The sequence below is a fragment of the Palaemon carinicauda genome, chromosome 15, assembly GCF_036898095.1.
Source record: "Palaemon carinicauda isolate YSFRI2023 chromosome 15, ASM3689809v2, whole genome shotgun sequence".
NCBI lineage: Eukaryota > Metazoa > Arthropoda > Malacostraca > Decapoda > Palaemonidae > Palaemon > Palaemon carinicauda.
Genome location: NC_090739.1, coordinates 46,812,622 through 46,831,743, shown reverse-complemented (window position 1 = coordinate 46,831,743; position 19,122 = coordinate 46,812,622). Strand labels below are relative to the sequence as shown.

The 19,122-nt window shown below is 45.4% G+C and overlaps 1 protein-coding gene across 1 annotated transcript in view; it reads left to right on the top strand.

Moving 5' to 3' along the window:
- LOC137654601 (myb-like protein X) overlaps positions 1–19,122 on the top strand; it is a 174,832-nt gene that overhangs the window by 21,281 nt on the left and 134,429 nt on the right. The window contains exon 2 of the mRNA XM_068388379.1: positions 2,307–2,531. Coding sequence (XP_068244480.1) covers positions 2,323–2,531 — 209 coding nt within the window. The 5' untranslated portion in view covers positions 2,307–2,322. The remainder of the gene's footprint in view (positions 1–2,306; positions 2,532–19,122) is intronic.

Genomic DNA, 19,122 nt, shown 5'->3' with positions numbered 1-19,122 from the left:
GAACTCCCGAGAGAGCTTCCCCCATGACACGGGCTACTCAGACAACCACACGCCAACATCTTCCACAAAGCTGTAGCAGCGCTTCGGCTTCACGCCTGGAGACTATCCAGCGTCTCCTCACTGAGAGGGGCTTTTCGCAACAAGTTGCGGAAAGGATGTCTCGACATCTGCGAAAGTCATCCGCAGGGGTCTACCAGGCGAAGTGGAGAGTCTTCTGTGGTTGGTGTCGTGGGAGGGGTATCTCTCCCCTCGATGCCACTATTCCAGCAATAGTAGAGTTTCTCGTGTATTTGCGGGAGGAAATGCGCCTTTCGGTCTCGGCGGTGAAAGGCTATCGCTCAGCCTTAAGCCTAGCCTTCAGGCTGAAAGGAATAGACATTTCTTCCTCGCTGGAACTTTCCTTACTCATACAAAGCTACGAGCTTACCTGCCCTCAGTCGGAAGTGAGACCTCCTCCATGGAACGTGGTTCGGGTCCTCAGGGCTCTGAAGAGACCCCCGTTCGAACCATTACGCCAGGCCTCTGACCAACACCTGACTTGGAAGACGGTATTCCTGCTCGCTCTGGCTTCGGCCAAGCGGGTCAGTGAACTTCATGGTCTCTCATACGACATCGCCCATTCAAGGGGATGGGGGGAGGTAATGTTCAGGTTCGTCCCTGAGTTTGTCGCCAAAACTCAGAACCCTGGAGTGCCGGACCCACGATTCGACTCCTTCAGGGTGATGAGTCTCCGTTCCGTAACAGATGACCCAGACCTTCTGCTACTTTGCCCAGTAAGAAGTCTGAGGCATTATCTGAAGAGAACAGCTGCAGTCCGTCCCCGCGTGCAAGCTCTGTTTGTGAGCACGGGAAGGACGAAGAGGAGGGTCACCAAGAATAACATCTCAGCCTGGATTCGAAGGACCATTCATCATGCCTTGAATCCAGACCCTCCTCCGTCACGTCGCCCTAGGGCACATGATGTCAGGGGCATCGCTACGTCCCTGGCCTTCAAGAGAAACTTCTCTGTGACGCAGGTGTTATAAGCTGGGGTCTGGAAGCGTCAAACGACCTTCACAGCCCACTACCTGCAGGACGTGACCCACAGGAGCCTCGATACTTTTTCTATCGGCCCTGTGGTGGCTGCACAACAGCTGGTCTAACCTCAGGCTCCTTAATGGACAAGTAGCAGAAGGTTGAGGGCACTGTTACCCGGTTTTAGTCTGCGTGAATGAAAGAGTATGTTTGGCCCTTCTTTCTTCATCCTCCCCTCTCTTGGGGAATGCAGCATCCTGGGTCTCTGCATAGCTGACCTCAAACCTCTGCAGGTAAACCTTGCTTCCTTGTGTTCCTAGTATTAAGATTAAGACTGTCGCGTCCCCCATACCCTGACGAGGTGGTACAGTATTGGGACGTCCTAGCCTAGAATTCCATCTAAAGGACTTCAGGTCAACTTCCTAGGACAAGTCATACTTCATTCCTCCACACACAACTTATGTAGGCCGCACGTTTCTTGCGTAGCAAGAAACTTGCGAGGTGCAGGGACTCTTTTTCTCCAGTGCTGCTCACTCGGATTCTGAGTCCCCGGGTAAGCCAAAGCCAGTAAGGCTGGGGACTTTCCACCCTACGTAAGGGTAAGTCACCCTATGTAAATAGCGTGGTTTGTATTTCGGTTACGGAACAAATGACAAATTCGGAGATATGTATTTTTCCTAACCATACAAACCGTAGCTATTTACACATATTTGCCTGCCAGCCCTGTCCCCCAAGACAAGTCCTACCTCTAAGTGAAGTGAAGCAGCTCACTAGTGTGTGGGGGGGGGGTAGCTAGCTACCCCTCCCCTACCTCCGTGCTAGCTAGCTCGGGGTAGTTTAACCCTCGTTAAAATCTAATGGCTCGTCATTTCAGCTACGCTGGAAGTAATACCCCCCTATGTAAATAGCTAATGTTTGTATGGTTAGGAAAAATACAAATTATCTCGGAATTTGTCATATTATCTACAAATTTGTCATGTTTGCTACTAGTACAGTTGTGAGTTGGGTGGCTAGTCTAGCCCCCCGCTCCCCCTCTACTAACTAGTGTAGGGTAATTATACCTGGTAAAAAGCTCTACGGCTGGTTTCAGCTATCGCCGAAATATATATTTATTGTAAAGTGCTCCAAGTTTGTTTAGTTAGTAAAAATACAAAATATTTCCAAATTTGTCATATTTCTAAATTGGTCATTTTTATTTTGGTATATTGTAATCAGTAATTCTTGTTCATTAGAGTACCTTTTAAATGAATATGCTCTAGAGAAATTCTTGATTAAGATATTCTAATTTCCAGAAGCCACATATACTTTATGATGGAGACGTGTCCTAAAGACCCAAGGTCACATGAACCTTGGTGGAATGATGGCTGTGAAGATATGCATCGTCGTGAGTGGGAAGCAAGAATTTGTTTTGAAAAAAATCCATCACTTGCAGCATCTAAAGCCTTCAGAAAGTTGCAGAGGCACTTTAGTAAAGTTGTTCTATCAGCTCAGAGAAGTTATGGGTATAAAATGCAAAGGTAAGTACGATATGTGTAGTAGGCTATTGTAAAGCACTAATTCATTGTTAAGTTTTCTCATATTACTGATTTCTTATAATCTTTGTTTAGTACAATATAGACCAGGGCCATCCAACCCCATGCCTGTGGGCCCCAAAAATGGCCTGTTTAATTTTGAGAGTGGCCCGCTAGAAAAAATAAGCAAAAGTATATTTCTATTTTTTGATTATGAAAACTATTTTTTAAACATCAGACTTAGCCGGTAGTTATATATATAGCTATACGTCCCTTACGTCCGGCAGAAATTTCAAAACTCGCGGCAATTGCAGATTGGGCACCCAGGTGTACCACGTGCGTGCCCCTAGCGAGGTACCTGTAACCATTCCATGATTCTTCAGATCTTCCCTGCCGCTCACGCCGGCAACATTTTTGGATTTTTCACTCGCTGTAACCTGTATAATTGCAGTCATCTTGGTGATGTACAATTTACTGATGGCTTTCGCTAGTTTGGTTTTATTTCGACTGAGAGGAGTGACTGGGTTATGATCGATATGTTCATAACTTGAAAGGGGTAGGTTTAGGAGTTTTTTCCGCCTACTGTAAAAATAACAAACCTACTCGTAAAAACATGATGGCGGTGGGTAGACACTCCGCCAACACTATGACGTCACAATCATATGACGTAAACTACGTAGTTACTACGTAGTATGACTTGCATATTCATTTCTTTTTCTATGCAGAGAATGGAAAGTAAAATTCTACTTACAAACCAAAAGTATTTAAATTTTTATAATATAAAAGGAATATATTATGTTTAAGAATATATTTGTCCTATTAGCATACTTTATTTAGATGATCATCGATCTATTTTCAGAATTTAAATAGAACTAGCGTACAGTTAAAGTTACGCTACGTAGTTCTCAGTCAATCGATACAGTCTCACAAATTACTTTGTATCGTTATTTATGAAAAGTAGAAATTCTACTTACAAAGTAAAAGTTTTTAAGCTCTTATAATATAAAAGGAATATATTATTTTTAAGAATATTTTTGTCCTATTAGTATACTTTATTTAGATAATCATCAATCTATTTTCAAAGTTTAAATAAAACTAGCGTACAGTTAAACTTATGCTACATAGTTCTCAGACAATCGATAGTCTCACAAATTACGTCGTATCGTTATTTATTTTTGTTTTCGATGTTGGGATTTCTAATGTTAATTAAATAACCTATTAAATTCTCATTCAAGCCCTTGGCGGATGAGTAATATCTCTTGCAGCGGGCAGGTCTATTTATGGTCTTATGTGAAAGAGTATGAAAAGTGCAATTTTCAGTGCTAAATTAGTGCAGTGAATTTAATCAGTCAGTGGAGGGTGCGTCTGCTCAAACCTGTCGTTATCTTAGCCTTAGACCTCTTCCAAGCTCCCCAACCCCTGGGAGAAGGAATGTCGATCGCCGAAAGGAAACGAGAGGCGTTAGCGCTCGAGTAGACGTCCCCTCGAGCGTTCCTGTTGTCGCTTCCCAGGACGCTCGCCCTCGCCTTAGGAAAGGCGAAGTAAAAGTCTTACGTATTTAACTTCCTTCTAGACAAATAAACTAGCGTCAAGAAGGACGCCGAGCGTTAAGGAATGGACTACATCACGCCAAGCGTCGAGTAGCTGGAAGTCATGACACGTAACACCGAGCGTCAGAGCATTGGACGGCAAGCGTGACGTCATCGAGCTTCCAGCAGGACGTCATCGAGCTTCCAGCAGGACGTCATTAGACGGCAAGCGTGACATCATCGAGCTTCCAGCAGGACATCGAGCGTCCAGCACTACTAACGATGCTGTAAGAGTTTGACACGATGTTTGGAACTGAGTGCAACTTCTTTGTCTCTGGTTTTGGATGAGCGAATGTTCTAGACGCGAACGTCATAGTACCGAGCGTCTGAATCGCGAGCGTCCATGTTCCGAGAGTCATGTAGCACCGAGCGACAAGCAGTTGCATGACGTCATGTGTCCAGCAGTTGGACTTAACGTCGAGTGTCAAGCAGTTACGTGACGTCGAGCGTCAAGCAGTTAGATGTGACGCCGAGTGTCAAGCATAGTTCCGAGCGGCTAAATCGCGACCGTCTAAACCACGAACGTCATTGTTCCGAGAGTCATTTTGCGCTGAGCGTCAAGCAGTTGCATGGCGTCTAGCGTCCAGCAGTTGGACTTGACGTCGAGTGTCAAGCAGTTAGACGTGACGCTGAGCGTCAAGCAGTTGCATGGCGTCAAGCGTCCAGCAGTTGGACTTGACGTCGGGTGTCAAGCTTGACGTCGAGCATCAAGCAGTTAGACGTGACGTCGAATATCAGGAATCAGATGTCGTGATTACACCAGTCGAGCCGAATGTCGAGATCGCGAACGTCTTGGTTCCGATCGTAATGACCGCGAGCGTCTAGCGTTGGAACATAGTTACGCCAGGCGCTATAACTGAAAAGATACAGAGAAAAATATTAACTGGAAGAATTATTTTCACACACCAAGGCCCACCTGTACAGACTCTTGGTGTCTGATGGAGGGCGAGAAATAAACCCCTAAAAGTGAGTAAGTGTAGGTAATGATCTTGGACCCATTGAGGCCAGAATTACAGGACCTTAAGGAGTTAATTCCTAGGAAACAAGACATCTCTATCTCGGTTAGGGTCTTGTAGGAAGAAGGGATCGACGATCTCCTTTCCCTTATTTATCTTTTAGAGGAATTCTCGCTGGAGAAGATCCTAAGATCCTTCATCCTTCGGTTGACTTATAAAAACTCATGAGAGTTTTTTCTGAAGAGTTTCCGGATTATATTGTGCCTGCTGCTCCTCCTTGTTCCCCGCCTTCAGAGTTTATGCTAGGGAAGGTGTCGAAGGAGTCTCTGTTCACAAAGATGGTGCAGTCCCGATCATCTAAATAGAGCTTTGAGGATGATGAGAGACTGGATACAATCCAAGAATATTTGGGGTAATACTGTTTTTCCCTTTTTCCCTCGGCTAAATTGGCCTCCAGATCTAGTGTTTGGTTCGAGACGGGAGAAGTTCTCAGCTTGGGAGTTCCTACCTCTACCCAAGGAGATTTTTCGAGTCTAGTAGACGCTCTGCGTCGGATGGCCTTAAGAAGGACCAAATTCTCTGGTCAGCTTGATCATCTCAAAGGCGTCTTCAAAGCTTTCGAAGTATTCTTTTTCCTTGACTGGACTCTGGGAGCCTTGGGGTAGAAGTTTTCTGCCTTGAAGGATGTGGACACTGATAGTCTCAGCCTCATTTTGTCAAGCATGGATAAAGCCTTAAAGAACGGTTCCAGTGAATTAGCAGCCCTTTTCTCAGCGGGGGTCTTTAAGAAAAGAGCCCAAATGTGTTCTTTTCGGTCTATTGGGGTTACACCCATTCAGAAGTCAGAATTGAAGTACACACCCCCCTTTTTTCTTCCTCTTTCCTCAAGAGTTGGTCAAATAGGTCTCTTCCGCTTTAGCCCTTAAGGTTACACAGGATTTGGTGTCTAAATCAGCAAGAAAGGTTCTGCATACTTTTTGTCTCTAAACCGCACAGACAACAGTAGGAGCCAGACTAAACAGCTTCTGGCGAGCCTGGGAGAGGAGAGGAGCAGACCTTTGGTCAGTACTATTTCTAAAAGGAGGGATGCGAATTCTTTTTTCTAGTGAAACCTCCTTTAATAGTAACTCCGATAGACCTCTGCCAGGTACAGAGAGGAGCCAAAGAGACAGGCTATGCAACATCAAATGTCTCTCTTCTTGGAGAAGGAGACTATTGACCAGTCCTGGATTTAAGTGCTCTCAACGCCTTCGTTCAGAAGACAAAGTTCTCCATGAAGACATCGAACTCAGTCCTAGCAGCAGTATGGAAGGATGACTGGATGGTCTCTCTAGACCTCCAGGATGCTTTCTTCCACATCCTCATCCATTCGAACTTCAAGCAATACCTGAAGGTTCGTGTATAGGAGAAAGTTGTCCAGTTTTAGGCTCTTTGTTTCGGCCTAAGCACCACCTCTTAATAGATGGTGCGTCTGCTAGGTCCTGTTGTTCTTCTAACCATAGACCGCCTCCAAGCTCCCCAACCCCTGGGAGAAGGAATGTCGACCATAGACCTCTTCCAAGCTCCCCAACCCCTGGGAGAAGGAATGTTGAATGTTCTAACATAGACCTCTTCCAAGCTCCCCAACCCCTGGGAGAAGGAATGTCGACCATAGACCTCTTCCAAGCTCCCCAACCCCGGGGAGAAGGAATGTCGAACGACAAAAGGAAACGTGATGCTTTAGCTCCCGAGCAGTTGTCACCTCGAGCATACCTATTGACGCCTCCCAAGACACTCGCCTTCTCATAGGGAAGGTGAGGTTAAAGTGATGCAGCTCCCAGACGAGGCTGGTGTCAAGCTTCCAGACCTCTGAAGAGGAAGATGGACACGGTCAATCAGCGTCCTATCATGACACCACAAGCTACTGGTTGTAGGCTTTGGAGCAGTCCTGAACGTTTTCATTCTACCGAAAAAAGCTCTCCTGCCAAGCGTCCTTTAAGGACGTCGGCAACTGTCAAGAAATGTCCAACTCACCCAATTGCAGGACAGTTGTCTGAGCCTGGCATGACCTCGGTTCATGCTCCTCCTCCACCATCAGTCTGGTTATCGTCCTCTGGACGTTCTGCGCGCTCTTTAAATGGCATAGAAAGCGAGATTATGGTAGACGTGACGTCTCCTGTACCACAGCAAGTGGACCCTAATTTTAATATGCTGCAAGATATACAACAGAAACTCTCTTCGCTCATGCAAGTTTATCAGCCTGCGGACACCAAGAGAGTAGCAGGCCTGAACCCTGAGCGTCAGGAAGCTTCACACCTAGACGCCAAGCGTCGTAAGGCTTCTAGTCGAGAGGTTCTTGACGATGAACGTCTTAACAACTCCATCGTTAAATGACGTGTTTCAGCTGCTTTAACCAAAAGGAGTCAAGCAGCCAGACGTGATGTTGAGCGTCCAGCTAACGTGACGTCGAGCGTCCAGCAGGACGTGACGTCGAGCGTCCAGCAGGACGTACTGTCGAGCGTCCAGCAGGACGTGACGTCGAGCGTCCAGCAGGACGTGACGTCGAGCGTCCAGCAGGACGTGACGTCGAGCGTCCAGCAGGACGTGACGTCGAGCGTCCAGCAGGACGTGACGTCGAGCGTCCAGCAGGACGTGACGTCGAGCGTCCAGCAGGACGTGACGTCGAGCGTCCAGCAAAACGTGACGTCGAGCGTCCTGCAAGACGTGATGTCGAGTGTCAAGCGGGATGCGACGTCGAGCATCAAGCAGGACGTGACGTCGAGCGTCCTGCAAGACGTGACGTCGAGCGTCCTGCAAGACGTGACGTCGAGCGTCCTGCAAGACGTGATGTCGAGCGTCAAGCGGGATGCGACGTCGAGCATCAAGCAGAACGCAATGTCAAGCGTCAAACAGCTCGTGACATGGACGTGTAGGCTTTCCACCGTTCAAAATTCATTACAAAGTGATGCAAAAGTTTGGGTCACACGAAGGGACCAGATTGACTCTAGTGGCCCACTTTTGGCCCTCAAGAGAGTGGTTCACAGAGGTTCTGGAATAGATGGTAAACTCTCCAAGAAGCTTTTCATTAAGAGTAGTTCTACTCAAACAACCCCACTTGGAAAGTTACCATCAACAATCTCCAAGCTCTTCATCTAACTGTCTTCAGATTATCGGAAAACTCACAAGAGCTAGAGGTTTTTCGAAGGAGGCAGCTAGGGCTATTGCAAGAGCAAGAAGGACGTCTACCTTCTAGGTTTACCAATCCAAATGGGAAGTTTTTAGAGACTGGTGCAGAGTCAACTCTGTTTCCTCATCCAGTACCTCTATAATTCAGATTGTTGACTTCCTGTTAGATCTTCAAAGGAAACGTAATTTTTTCATCCTCTACCATCAAGGGATACAAGAGTATGTTAGCAACCGTATTCAGGCCAACACTTGGACCTTTCTAATGTTAAAGACCTACAGGAAGTTCTCAAATCGTTTGAAACATCAAAGCAATAGTTCCAGGATTCACCAGCTTGGAATCTGAATATAGTCCTGAAGTTCATTAAGAGTGACAGGTTTGAGCCCTTCCATTCAGCTTCATTTAAGGACCTCACGGTGAAAACTATTTTTGGTCAGTCTGGCGACAGCTAAAAGAGTCAGTGGGATTCATGCTTTTAGCGAAAACGTTGGTTTTCTAGAGATACAAAGCTATCGGCTCATTGCAGTTAGGCTTTCTCGCCAAGAATGAACGCTCTTCTCAACCTTGGTCCATGGCTTTTGAGTTTCCGAACCTTTCGGATGTGGTTGGCGAGGAGTTGGAGAAGGGTCCTATGTCCAGTAAGAGCCCTGAAGTTCTTCCTGGACTAAACGGAAAAGTTGCGAGGCAAGAAAGAAGCTCTTTGGTGCTCGATCTAGAAGCCCTCGTTACAGAGGTCGAAGAATGCACTCTCATTCTTCATCAGGCTCTTAATAAGAGAAACTCATGCACATTGCAGTAAGGCAGACCGCAAGCGTTTTAAAGTCAGACGCATGAAGTTAGAACTGTAGCAACTTCGGTGGCCTTCAGGCAGAATAGATCGTTGCAGAGCATTATGAACACAACCTTTTGGAGGAGTAAATCTGTGTTCGCTTCATATTATTTTAAACGTGTCCAGACTCTTTATGAGGACTGCTTCACTCTGGGACCATTCGTAGCCACGAGTGCAGTAGTGGGGGAAGGATCCACCACTACATTCCCATAATCCTAATACCCATTTCTTCTCTTGGAACTTTTGTATTGTTATGGTTGTTCGTGGAGATTGCGACGGTCTTTCACAATCATTGACTTGAGTCAGGTGGTCAATTTGTTTCTTGAGAGCGCCCCGGAACAAGGGTATTGGAGGAGGTCCTGTCACATAGAGGTTTTTAGACCGGTTTGACAGCTCCTAGAGGTCTTCAGCCCCCTGGGTGGATCGCTGGATCTCATAAGGAAAGCGGACATAATGAAAGAATTCATTGAAGTCAGCTTCCTTATCAGTACGAACCCTTAAGCTTGTTTATTAACTCTTAAGTAAAATTCCAACAATGTTGGCTGTCTCTTACCCTCCACCAAAGGTGTCAATCAGCTACGTATATATATAACTACCGGCTAAGTCTGATGTTTGAAAATTATATTTTCATAAAATAAATTTTTGAACATACTTACCCGGAGGTTATAATTTAATTCCCACCCTCCTACCCTCTAGAGACTAGGGGCATGGAAGATCTGAGGAATCATGGAGTGGTTCCAGGTACTTCGCTAGGGGTGCGCAGGTGGTACACCTGGCTACCCAATCTGCGATTGCCGCTAGTTTTGAAATTTCTGCCGGACGTCAGGGACGTATAGCTATATATATAACTACCGGGTAAGTATGTTCAAAAATTTATTTTATTTTGAAAATATCATTTTAAATATTAAACTTAGCCGGTGAATATATAATAGCTGACGTCTCGGACGGCTCGACAGAAACACAAAAACTCGCGAGCGATCGCCATGAAGGTTGCGGGTGTGCCCACCAGCGCCATCTATCGGCCAGATACCGCATATACATGTAAACAGCCTCAGTTCTTCTCTGTCGGTCTTGTCGACAAGTTGATTCCGTTACTCGCTGTTGACCTGGAGTTCTCGTCATTCTTGGTGAAGTACTTCTTTTTGGTTTTGAGCTTTCGCAGTGATAGGTGTTTTTCTCTTCAATTAATACTCTTGAACCCTTTTTTGGATAGAGTTTATTGTTGATGACTTTGGATTGATTTTGGATTTTCTTTGACTTTTCAAAATGGCTGACCCTTCTCCTATCCCTGGACCTAAATTTCGTAAATGTAATGCTAGGGATTGTAACAAACGTCTTCCCAAGGCCTCTCTCGACCCACATACCGTGTGTTCTTATTGCCGGGGTAAAACCTGCCAATTAGGAGATCGGTGTGATGAGTGCGTGGTACTTTCGGAATTCGACTGGCTAGAGTTTGATAAATATTCTCGTAAGCTTGAGAGAGATAGGGTGAGGAGAAGCTCCTCTAGGTCGTTGGATTTTTCCTCCTCCCATGCCCCTGAACCTAATCCTTCCCCTGTAGTAGTTGTTCCTGAACCCTCTACTAGCACTCATGAACCATCCATGCGGGATATGTTGCTTGCCATTCAAGCTTTGGGCGAGAGAGTTGAGTCTTTAGCATCGGACCGTAATCAACTCATGGCGGATGTGAATGTGTTAAAGTGTCAGAGTGCCACATTAGAAAATCGTGGGGATAAAGTGATTAGTGCGCAAAGTGTTTTTAGTGTTGCGACCGAGGGTTCGTCTGTTCGTGCTTGTCGTTCTCCTAGTCCGAGACCTCTTTCAGGCTCCCATGCACCAGGGAGAAGTAATGTCGTAGGACTTATGGGGACGAGAGGCTTTAACCAACGAACAGACGTTCCCTCTATGTTATCGGGCGTGTCTCGTCAAGACCGCCCCTACCATAAGACGAGCGAGGCTGTTTTCTCCTCGTCATCCGAAGGCTTCTCGCGAAAGAAACCTTGGAGCAAAGTTTCTAGACCCTTAAAGCGGAAGTCAGTCCCTTCAGGACAGGTCCAGCATCCTGGCTGTAGCCATTGGGACAGCTCTGACCCTGTGCAGTCATCGGAAGACTGCTCGCCGCTTAAACGAAAGCGTAACACGGGCTCCGAGAGTCTTAGTAAAGGCAATGTTTTGCCGTCACAGACGTTACCATCGTCTCGGCCCGTACCGACTCCCGTTGATCCTAAATGGGTTGTCCTGCAGGATATGCAGAATAAGCTTGCCTCCCTTATGGAGGAGTATACCGTTGAGCAGGTTCACGATGATCCTCGCCGTTACGCTGATCGAGATCCTGGCCATCAGCCGCCCAAACGAGCCTTTACTCGTCCTGTTGACGTTACGAAACGTGATGTCGGTAGTTTGTCACGTCAGTCACGTGACTTGGAGCCTCACTCGATGCAGTCCCGTGTTGACTTTCAGCCGCTGTCGCAGTCTCGTGTTGACGTTCAGCCGCTGCTGCAAGCTCGTGTTGACGTTCAGGACGTTCGACAACCAGCTCAGTTGCCTTGTTTTGACGTTGAGCGTCAAGCACCGCAGTCAAGGGTTGTTTTAACTGCTCAATCTAGGCAGTCAAGGCAGTCTCGACTTGACGTCGAGCGTCCTCCCGCTCCTGTTGTTGTTGCTGGTCAGTCCTTTCAGCAGTTACATGACGTAGCTTCCTTGACTGCTACTGATGCTCCTTTGCGTGTGGACTTTGCTTGTCAAGCATTGCCACCGCGGCAGGTCTCTCCCTTGCTTGAGACTCATCAATTGTCGTACGAGGTTCCTTCAGATGAGGATGTTGCTGATCCTCCACCTACTGATAATCCTTTGGATGTTTTGTCAGACGTTGAAGAGCCTAAGGCTGCGCAACCTTCTATGGATTTTAAGAAAATCATGATGATTTTTAAGGATCTTTTCCCAGACCATTTTGTTACTGCTGCTCCTCGTTCGCCTCCGTCAGAGTTTGCGCTAGGCTTAGCTGCTGCCAAGCCTTCTTTTACTAAGCTAGTGCTCTCTCGCTCTTCTAAGAGGGCTTTACGTCTACTAGGCGACTGGTTGGTTACCAAGAGGAGTTCGGGGAAGACGGCCTTTGCCTTCCCTCCTTTTAAACTAGCTTCTAGAGCGAGCGTCTGGTATGACACGGGAGAAGTTCTCGGCTTGGGAGTCCCTGCCTCTTCCCATGGTGACTTCTCAAGCCTCGTAGACTCTCCCCGTCGCCTGGCCATGAGACGCTCTAAAATTTGTTGGTCCTCCTCTGACCTTGACCATCTCCTTAAAGGGGTTTACTGTACAGGGCCTTCGAAGTTTTTAACTTTTTAGATTGGTCTCTAGGAGCATTAAGCAGGAAGATCTCGTCTGCCGACCAGGATGTATCCGTGCTTATTATGTCTTGTATGGACAAAGCCATCCGCGATGGCTCCAATGAGCTCGCCTCCACCTTTACGTCTGGAGTCCTGAAGAAGAGGGAAACCCTTTGCTCTTTCCTTTCAGCAGGAGTTACTCCCTGTCAAAGATCGGAGCTTCTCTTTGCCCCCTTATCGGCTGCCTTGTTTCCTCAACAGCTGATCAAGGACATTGCTGCTTCGCTTGTACAGAAGGATACACATGACCTGATGGCTACTTCTGCTCGCAAGGTAGCTCCTTCTTCATCTTTTGTTGTGATGCCCAGAATCGATACTCCTGCGTCTAGGTTTATCCCGCCTTTTCGTGGCAGAGCCCCCAGCAGGGGAGGCGCTCGTGCCGACGGAAAGAGAGGCAAGAGGAGAGGATCCAAGTCCTCCCGTGGCAGAGTCTGACTGCCCACGTCCTCACAGCGGTAGGGGCCAGACTGAACAACTTCTGGCAGGGCTGGGAGAAGAGGGGTGCAGACCAAGAGTCTGTGTTGTTGCTCAAGGAGGGGTACAAAATACCTTTTGTACGCAGACCTCCTCTAGTAACAGTTCCTCTAGACCTCTCTCCCAGGTATCGAGAGGAGTCAAGGAGACAAGCTCTACATCAGCAGGTGTCTCTGTTGCTAGAGAAGGGAGCGGTGGTGAAAATCTCGGACCTTCAATCACCGGGATTTTACAACCGTCTCTTCCTAGTCCCAAAGCATACGGGAGGTTGGAGGCCAGTGCTGGACGTCAGTGCGCTCAACGTTTTTGTTACAAAAACAAAATTTACGATGGAGACCACGAAGTCCGTCCTAGCAGCGGTCAGAGAGGGAGACTGGATGGTCTCTCTCGACCTGCAGGATGCGTACTTCCACATTCCTATTCACCCAGATTCTCAACCGTATCTGAGGTTTGTTTACAGGAATGTGGTGTACCAGTTTCGAGCACTGTGCTTCGGCCTCAGCCCTGCTCCTCTCGTGTTTACGAGGCTCATGAGGAATGTGGCAAAATTCCTTCATTTATCGGGAATTCGAGCCTCCCTGTACTTGGACGACTGGCTTCTCAGAGCATCGTCCCGTCATCGCTGTCTGCAGGACCTTCACTGGACGTTGGGTCTGGCAAAGGAGTTGGGACTGTTGGTAAACTTAGAAAAGTCTCAACTGATTCCATCCCAGACGATTCTCTATTTGGGGATGGAGATTCGCAGTCTAGTTTTTCGGGCTTTTCCGTCTGCCATCCGAATAGAGCAAGCCCTGCTCAAAGTCCGACTCATGCTGAAAAAAGACCGTTGTTCAGTAAGAGGTTGGATGAGCCTCGTAGGGACTCTGTCATCCCTGGAGCAGTTTGTCTCGCTAGGGAGACTTCACCTTCGCCCTCTCCAGTTCCATCTAGACTCACACTGGAACAAGAGCAAGACTTTAGAAGCTGTGTCAATCCCGGTCTCCGAGCCAGTAAAAGCATGCCTGAACTGGTGGGACAGCAACATAAGTCTGAGAGAGGGTCTGTCCCTGGCAGTCAAGAACCCAAACCATGTGTTGTTCTCAGACGCGTCGGATTTGGGTTGGGGAGCGACTCTGGACGGTCGGGAATGTTCGGGTCTTTGGACGTCGGATCAGAAGAGCATGCACATCAACGGCAAGGAGCTGTTAGCGGTTCACTTGGCCTTGATGAGTTTCGAGAGCATTCTTCGAAACAAAGTGGTAGAGGTCAATTCAGACAACACCACAGCATTGGCGTACATCTCCAAGCAAGGAGGCACTCACTCCCACACACTGTTCGTCATCGCAAGGGACCTCCTCATCTGGTCAAAAAATCGAGGCATCTCCCTGTTGACAAGATTCATCCAGGGGGACTTGAACGTCTTGGCAGACTGTCTCAGTCGGAGAGGTCAGGTGATCCCCACGGAATGGACCCTCCACAAGGACGTGTGCAAGAGTCTTTGGGTGACTTGGGGTCAACCCTCCATAGACCTCTTTGCCACCTCGTTGACCAAAAGGCTCCCGACCTATTGCTCGCCAGTCCCAGATCCAGAGACGACCCACATAGATGCGTTTCTACTGGACTGGTCTCACCTGGACGCGTACGCATTCCCACCGTTCAAGATCGTCAACAAGGTACTGCAGAAGTTCGCCTCTCACGAAGGGACAAGGTTGACGTTGGTTGCTCCCCTCTGGCCCGCGAGAGAGTGGTTCACAGAGGTACTTCAATGGCTGGTAGACGTTCCAAGGAGTCTTCCTCTAAGGATGGATCTCTTACGGCAGCCCCACGTAAGGGATCTTCATCAAAGCCTCCCCGCGCTTCGTCTGACTGCCTTCAGACTATCGAAAGACTCTCAAGAGCTCGAGGCTTTTCGAAGGAGGCAGCCAGAGCGATTGCGAGAGCTAGGAGAGCTTCTACCATCAAAGTATACCAGTCGAAGTGGGAAGTCTTTAGAGACTGGTGCAAGTCATCATCCATTTCCTCTTCCAGTACCTCTGTAGCCCAAATAGCAGACTTTCTCCTACATCTGAGAAATGTTCGCTCCCTCTCAGCGCCCACTATTAAGGGCTACAGGAGCATGTTGGCGTCTGTATTCAGACATAGAGGCTTAGATCTTTCCAATAATAAAGATCTCCAAGATCTCCTTAAGTCTTTCAAGACCTCTAAGGAGCGTCGTATGGCAACTCCTGGATGGAACTTAGACGTGGTCCTAAGGTTCCTAATGTCCGACAGGTTTGAGCTATTACATTCAGCCTCCCTGAAGGATCTCGCCCTCAAGACGCTTTTCTTAGTGTGCTTGGCTTCGGCTAAAAGGGTCAGTGAGATCCATGCCTTCAGTAGGAACATCGGCTTTTCCACAGATAAAGCCACATGTTCACTTCAGCTTGGTTTCTTGGCCAAAAATGAACGGCCTTCTCGTCCTTGGCCTAAGTCATTTGATATACCTTGCCTATCAGAGATCGTAGGCAACGAGCTTGAAAGAGTACTGTGTCCAGTTAGAGCTCTTAAGTTTTATTTAGCTCGTACCAAATCCTTACGAGGTGGATCTGAGGCCTTGTGGTGCTCAGTTAAGAAGCCATCATTGCCTATGTCTAAAAATGCTTTGTCGTATTTTATTAGATTTTTAATCCGAGAGGCTCATTCTCACTTGAGTGAAAAAGACCGTTGCTTGCTTAAGGTTAAGACGCACGAAGTAAGAGCTATAGCAACTTCCGTGGCCTTTAAGCAAAACAGATCTCTGCGAAGTATTATGGACGCGACCTTTTGGAGAAGCAAGTCGGTATTCGCTTCATTTTACTTAAAAGATGTCCAGACTCTTTATGAGGACTGCTACACACTGGGTCCATTCGTTGCAGCGAGTGCAGTAGTGGGTGAGGGTTCTACCACTACATTCCCTTAATTCCAATATCCTTTTAATCTTTCTCTTGAAATGTTTTTAATCTTGTTTTGGGTTGTACGGAAGGCTAAGAAGCCTTTTGCATCCTGTTTGATTTGGCGGGTGGTCAAATGTCATTTCTTGAGAGCGCCCAGATTAAGGGTTTTGATGAGGTCCTGTTGTATGGGTTGTCGCCCTGGATACTTCAGCTCCTGGGAGTCTTTCAGCATCCTGAGAGGATGGCTGGGCTTCGTGAGGAAAGCGGACTAACAAGGCAGAGTAATCGTCAGAGTCAGCTTCCTTACCAGGTACCTATATTTATTTGGGTTTTGTTATGATATAACTGTCAAAAACTCTAAGCATATACGCCTATATTGTATTAATACTGGTCTCTACCCACCACCATGGGTGTGAATCAGCTATTATATATTCACCGGCTAAGTTTAATATTTAAAAATGATATTTTAATTATAAAATAAATTTTTGAATATACTTACCCGGTGAATATATAAATCATAGGCCCTCCCTTCCTCCCCGATAGAGACCCAGCGGAATGAGAAGAACTGAGGCTGTTTACATGTATATGCGGTATCTGGCCGATAGTTGGCGCTGGTGGGCACACCCGCAACCTTCATGGCGATCGCTCGCGAGTTTTTGTGTTTCTGTCGAGCCGTCCGAGACGTCAGCTATTATATATTCACCGGGTAAGTATATTCAAAAATTTATTTTATAATCAAAATATCATTTTTATTGCTTATCCTTAATTAAATAAATATTCTTTGCAAAATAAACAACTACAAAGAAACGATTCAGTGGCGTCTGTTGTGTGTTACATCATATTTTCAAACAATGATTTCTTGAAAATAACAAAGCTCATCACATAGAACGCTGTACTAGTAACTGGGCTCCGTTTTAATTTCTTTTCAGCATTCTTATTCTGTAGTTATCCTTATTTTATTAGAAATAGTGCCAAGATCATAGTTTCCTTTTCTTTTTTCCCATCGGAATTAGAATGATCTTATGTACAAAGGATATGCAGGTCTTCATATCAGTATGTCATTGAAGTGTCTGGGAATGTGAACGCTAATGTGATTGTAAAGAATGAGAAGGAGGAGGAGCGGGGTTATTTTAGCCAAGCGGTAGATTTGTAGTGTAGATGTAAGTACTGTATATTGCTTAACCTGTACAAGCCACATGAACTCATTGAATCTCAAGTTGCAAGGTAAGGTAAAAATGATATCAGATTTGTTCAGAGAAGTGCAAATATTCAAGTCAAAACTGGATATTTGGATTGAGCAACTACAAGAGAAGGATTTAGATCCCATTCCAACATTAAAGCGTCTTGAGCCTAATGAAGTTATTAATTTTGCTGAATTGCAGAGTTATTTAGAAGTTAGAATTCACTTTAACAATAGGTTTGTTGATTTTGATCAGTATGGATTTTGCTTTAGATTTTTACATATACCATGTGTTTATAGTCATTGAGATGTGTGTAAGTTGCCAGAGCTACGCAAAATCAATATACCTTGTTTCAAGAAGAATTAATTGAAATGAAAACTAATTATTCCTACATAGATGTAAAATTTGATTTTTGGACACAAATATCCTGCTCACATGATTGCCCACACATTTCTGATTGTGTCTAAACTATTATCAATGCTTAGTTCAACTTGGCTCTGTGAGAGCACATTTTCATTCATGAAGTTATGAAAGTCAACATTACAATCCCCAATTAGTGACGTAAATCTTGAGTCTGAATTAAGATATGCTATCATTGATTTTCACCCTGAATTTTTAGAAATAATATAGTCATGCTATTATCAGCATTCCCATTAAATTTACCATTGTTTGAATTAAATAAACTCTTATTTGCCAACTTTAAAATATATTTCCTTTAATTCCTCTGAAATAAGTCCTTGTCATTTTCAGATTAATAATTTCTATGTATATATATATATATATATATATATATATATATATATATATATATGTATATATATATATATATATATATACATATATATATACATATATATATATATATATATATATATATATATATATATACAGGGGGTCCTCGGGTTACGACGCTGATCCGTTCTTAAGACGCGGTGTAACCCGAATTTCCGTGTAAGTCGGAACACCATAAATATACGTACTGTACTGTACTGTAAAGTATTACTGTATACTGTACTATAATAAAATGTATCAAATGACATAAAAACAATATTAGAAAAAGAGAAAACAATTCCTTACCACATGAATTAAAGTAAATATCAATAAAAAAAGAAAACAATTCCTTACCACATGAATTAAAGTAAATATCAATAAAAAAAGAAAACAATTCCTTACCACATGAATTAAAGTAAATATCAATAGAAAAAAAGAAAACAATTCCTTACCACATGAATTAAAGTAAATATCAATAAAAAAAAGAAAACAATTCCTTACCACATGAATTAAAGTAAATATCAATAAAAAAAAGAAAACAATTCCTTACCACATGAATTAAAGTAAATATCAATAAAAAAAAAGAAAACAATTCCTTACCACATGAATTAAAGTAAATATCAATAAAAAAAAAAGAGAACAATTCCTTACCTTATTCCTATGGTTGGCTTGCACACTGGAAGGGATGTTGCAAGGGACGGAGAGACTGGTTTATTGTGGAGAGGAAGGTGCAGAAGATGCTGGAGAAACTGGGGCAGGTGAATCAGGATTCTCTGGAAGTGAGACAGAAGATGCTGGAGAAGCTGGGGCAGGCGAGTCTGGAGGTGAAGAGCCTACAAGAGGTGGTGGAGAAGCTGGAGAAGCAGAGGCAGCTGAGGTTGATGGCAGAGGCTCTGTAGCAATAGAGGCAGCTGAGGTTGATGGTAGAGGCTCTGTTGCAGGCAAATCTGGAGTAGTAGAGGCAGCTGATGTAGAGGGTGCAGTTCTCTCTACTTTCTTAAAATACCGCTCCAGGTTAGACTGGACAGAGAGGATCCTCTTCTCATCCAAAATCTCCTTATAACACTGCAGTAAGTCCATGACACCTCTGGAAACCCTGGTGAACCTGTCCATGTTGGGATCTTGAGCCTCGAAAGTTGCCAATGCTTGTTGTATCTCGGCAAAACCTTTTGACAAGCCCTGCCTTGTGAAAGCCTTAGGGTCTGGGGTGGGGGCTTCTTCCTCTTCCTCTATGATCTGCTTCTCCAGTTGTATCAAGTCCCCAGCAGATAACTCCTCTCCATGAGATTCTAGCAGCTCCGTAACATCATCAACCTCCATCTCCAAATCGGTTTCCTTACTCAGGGCAACAATGTTCTTG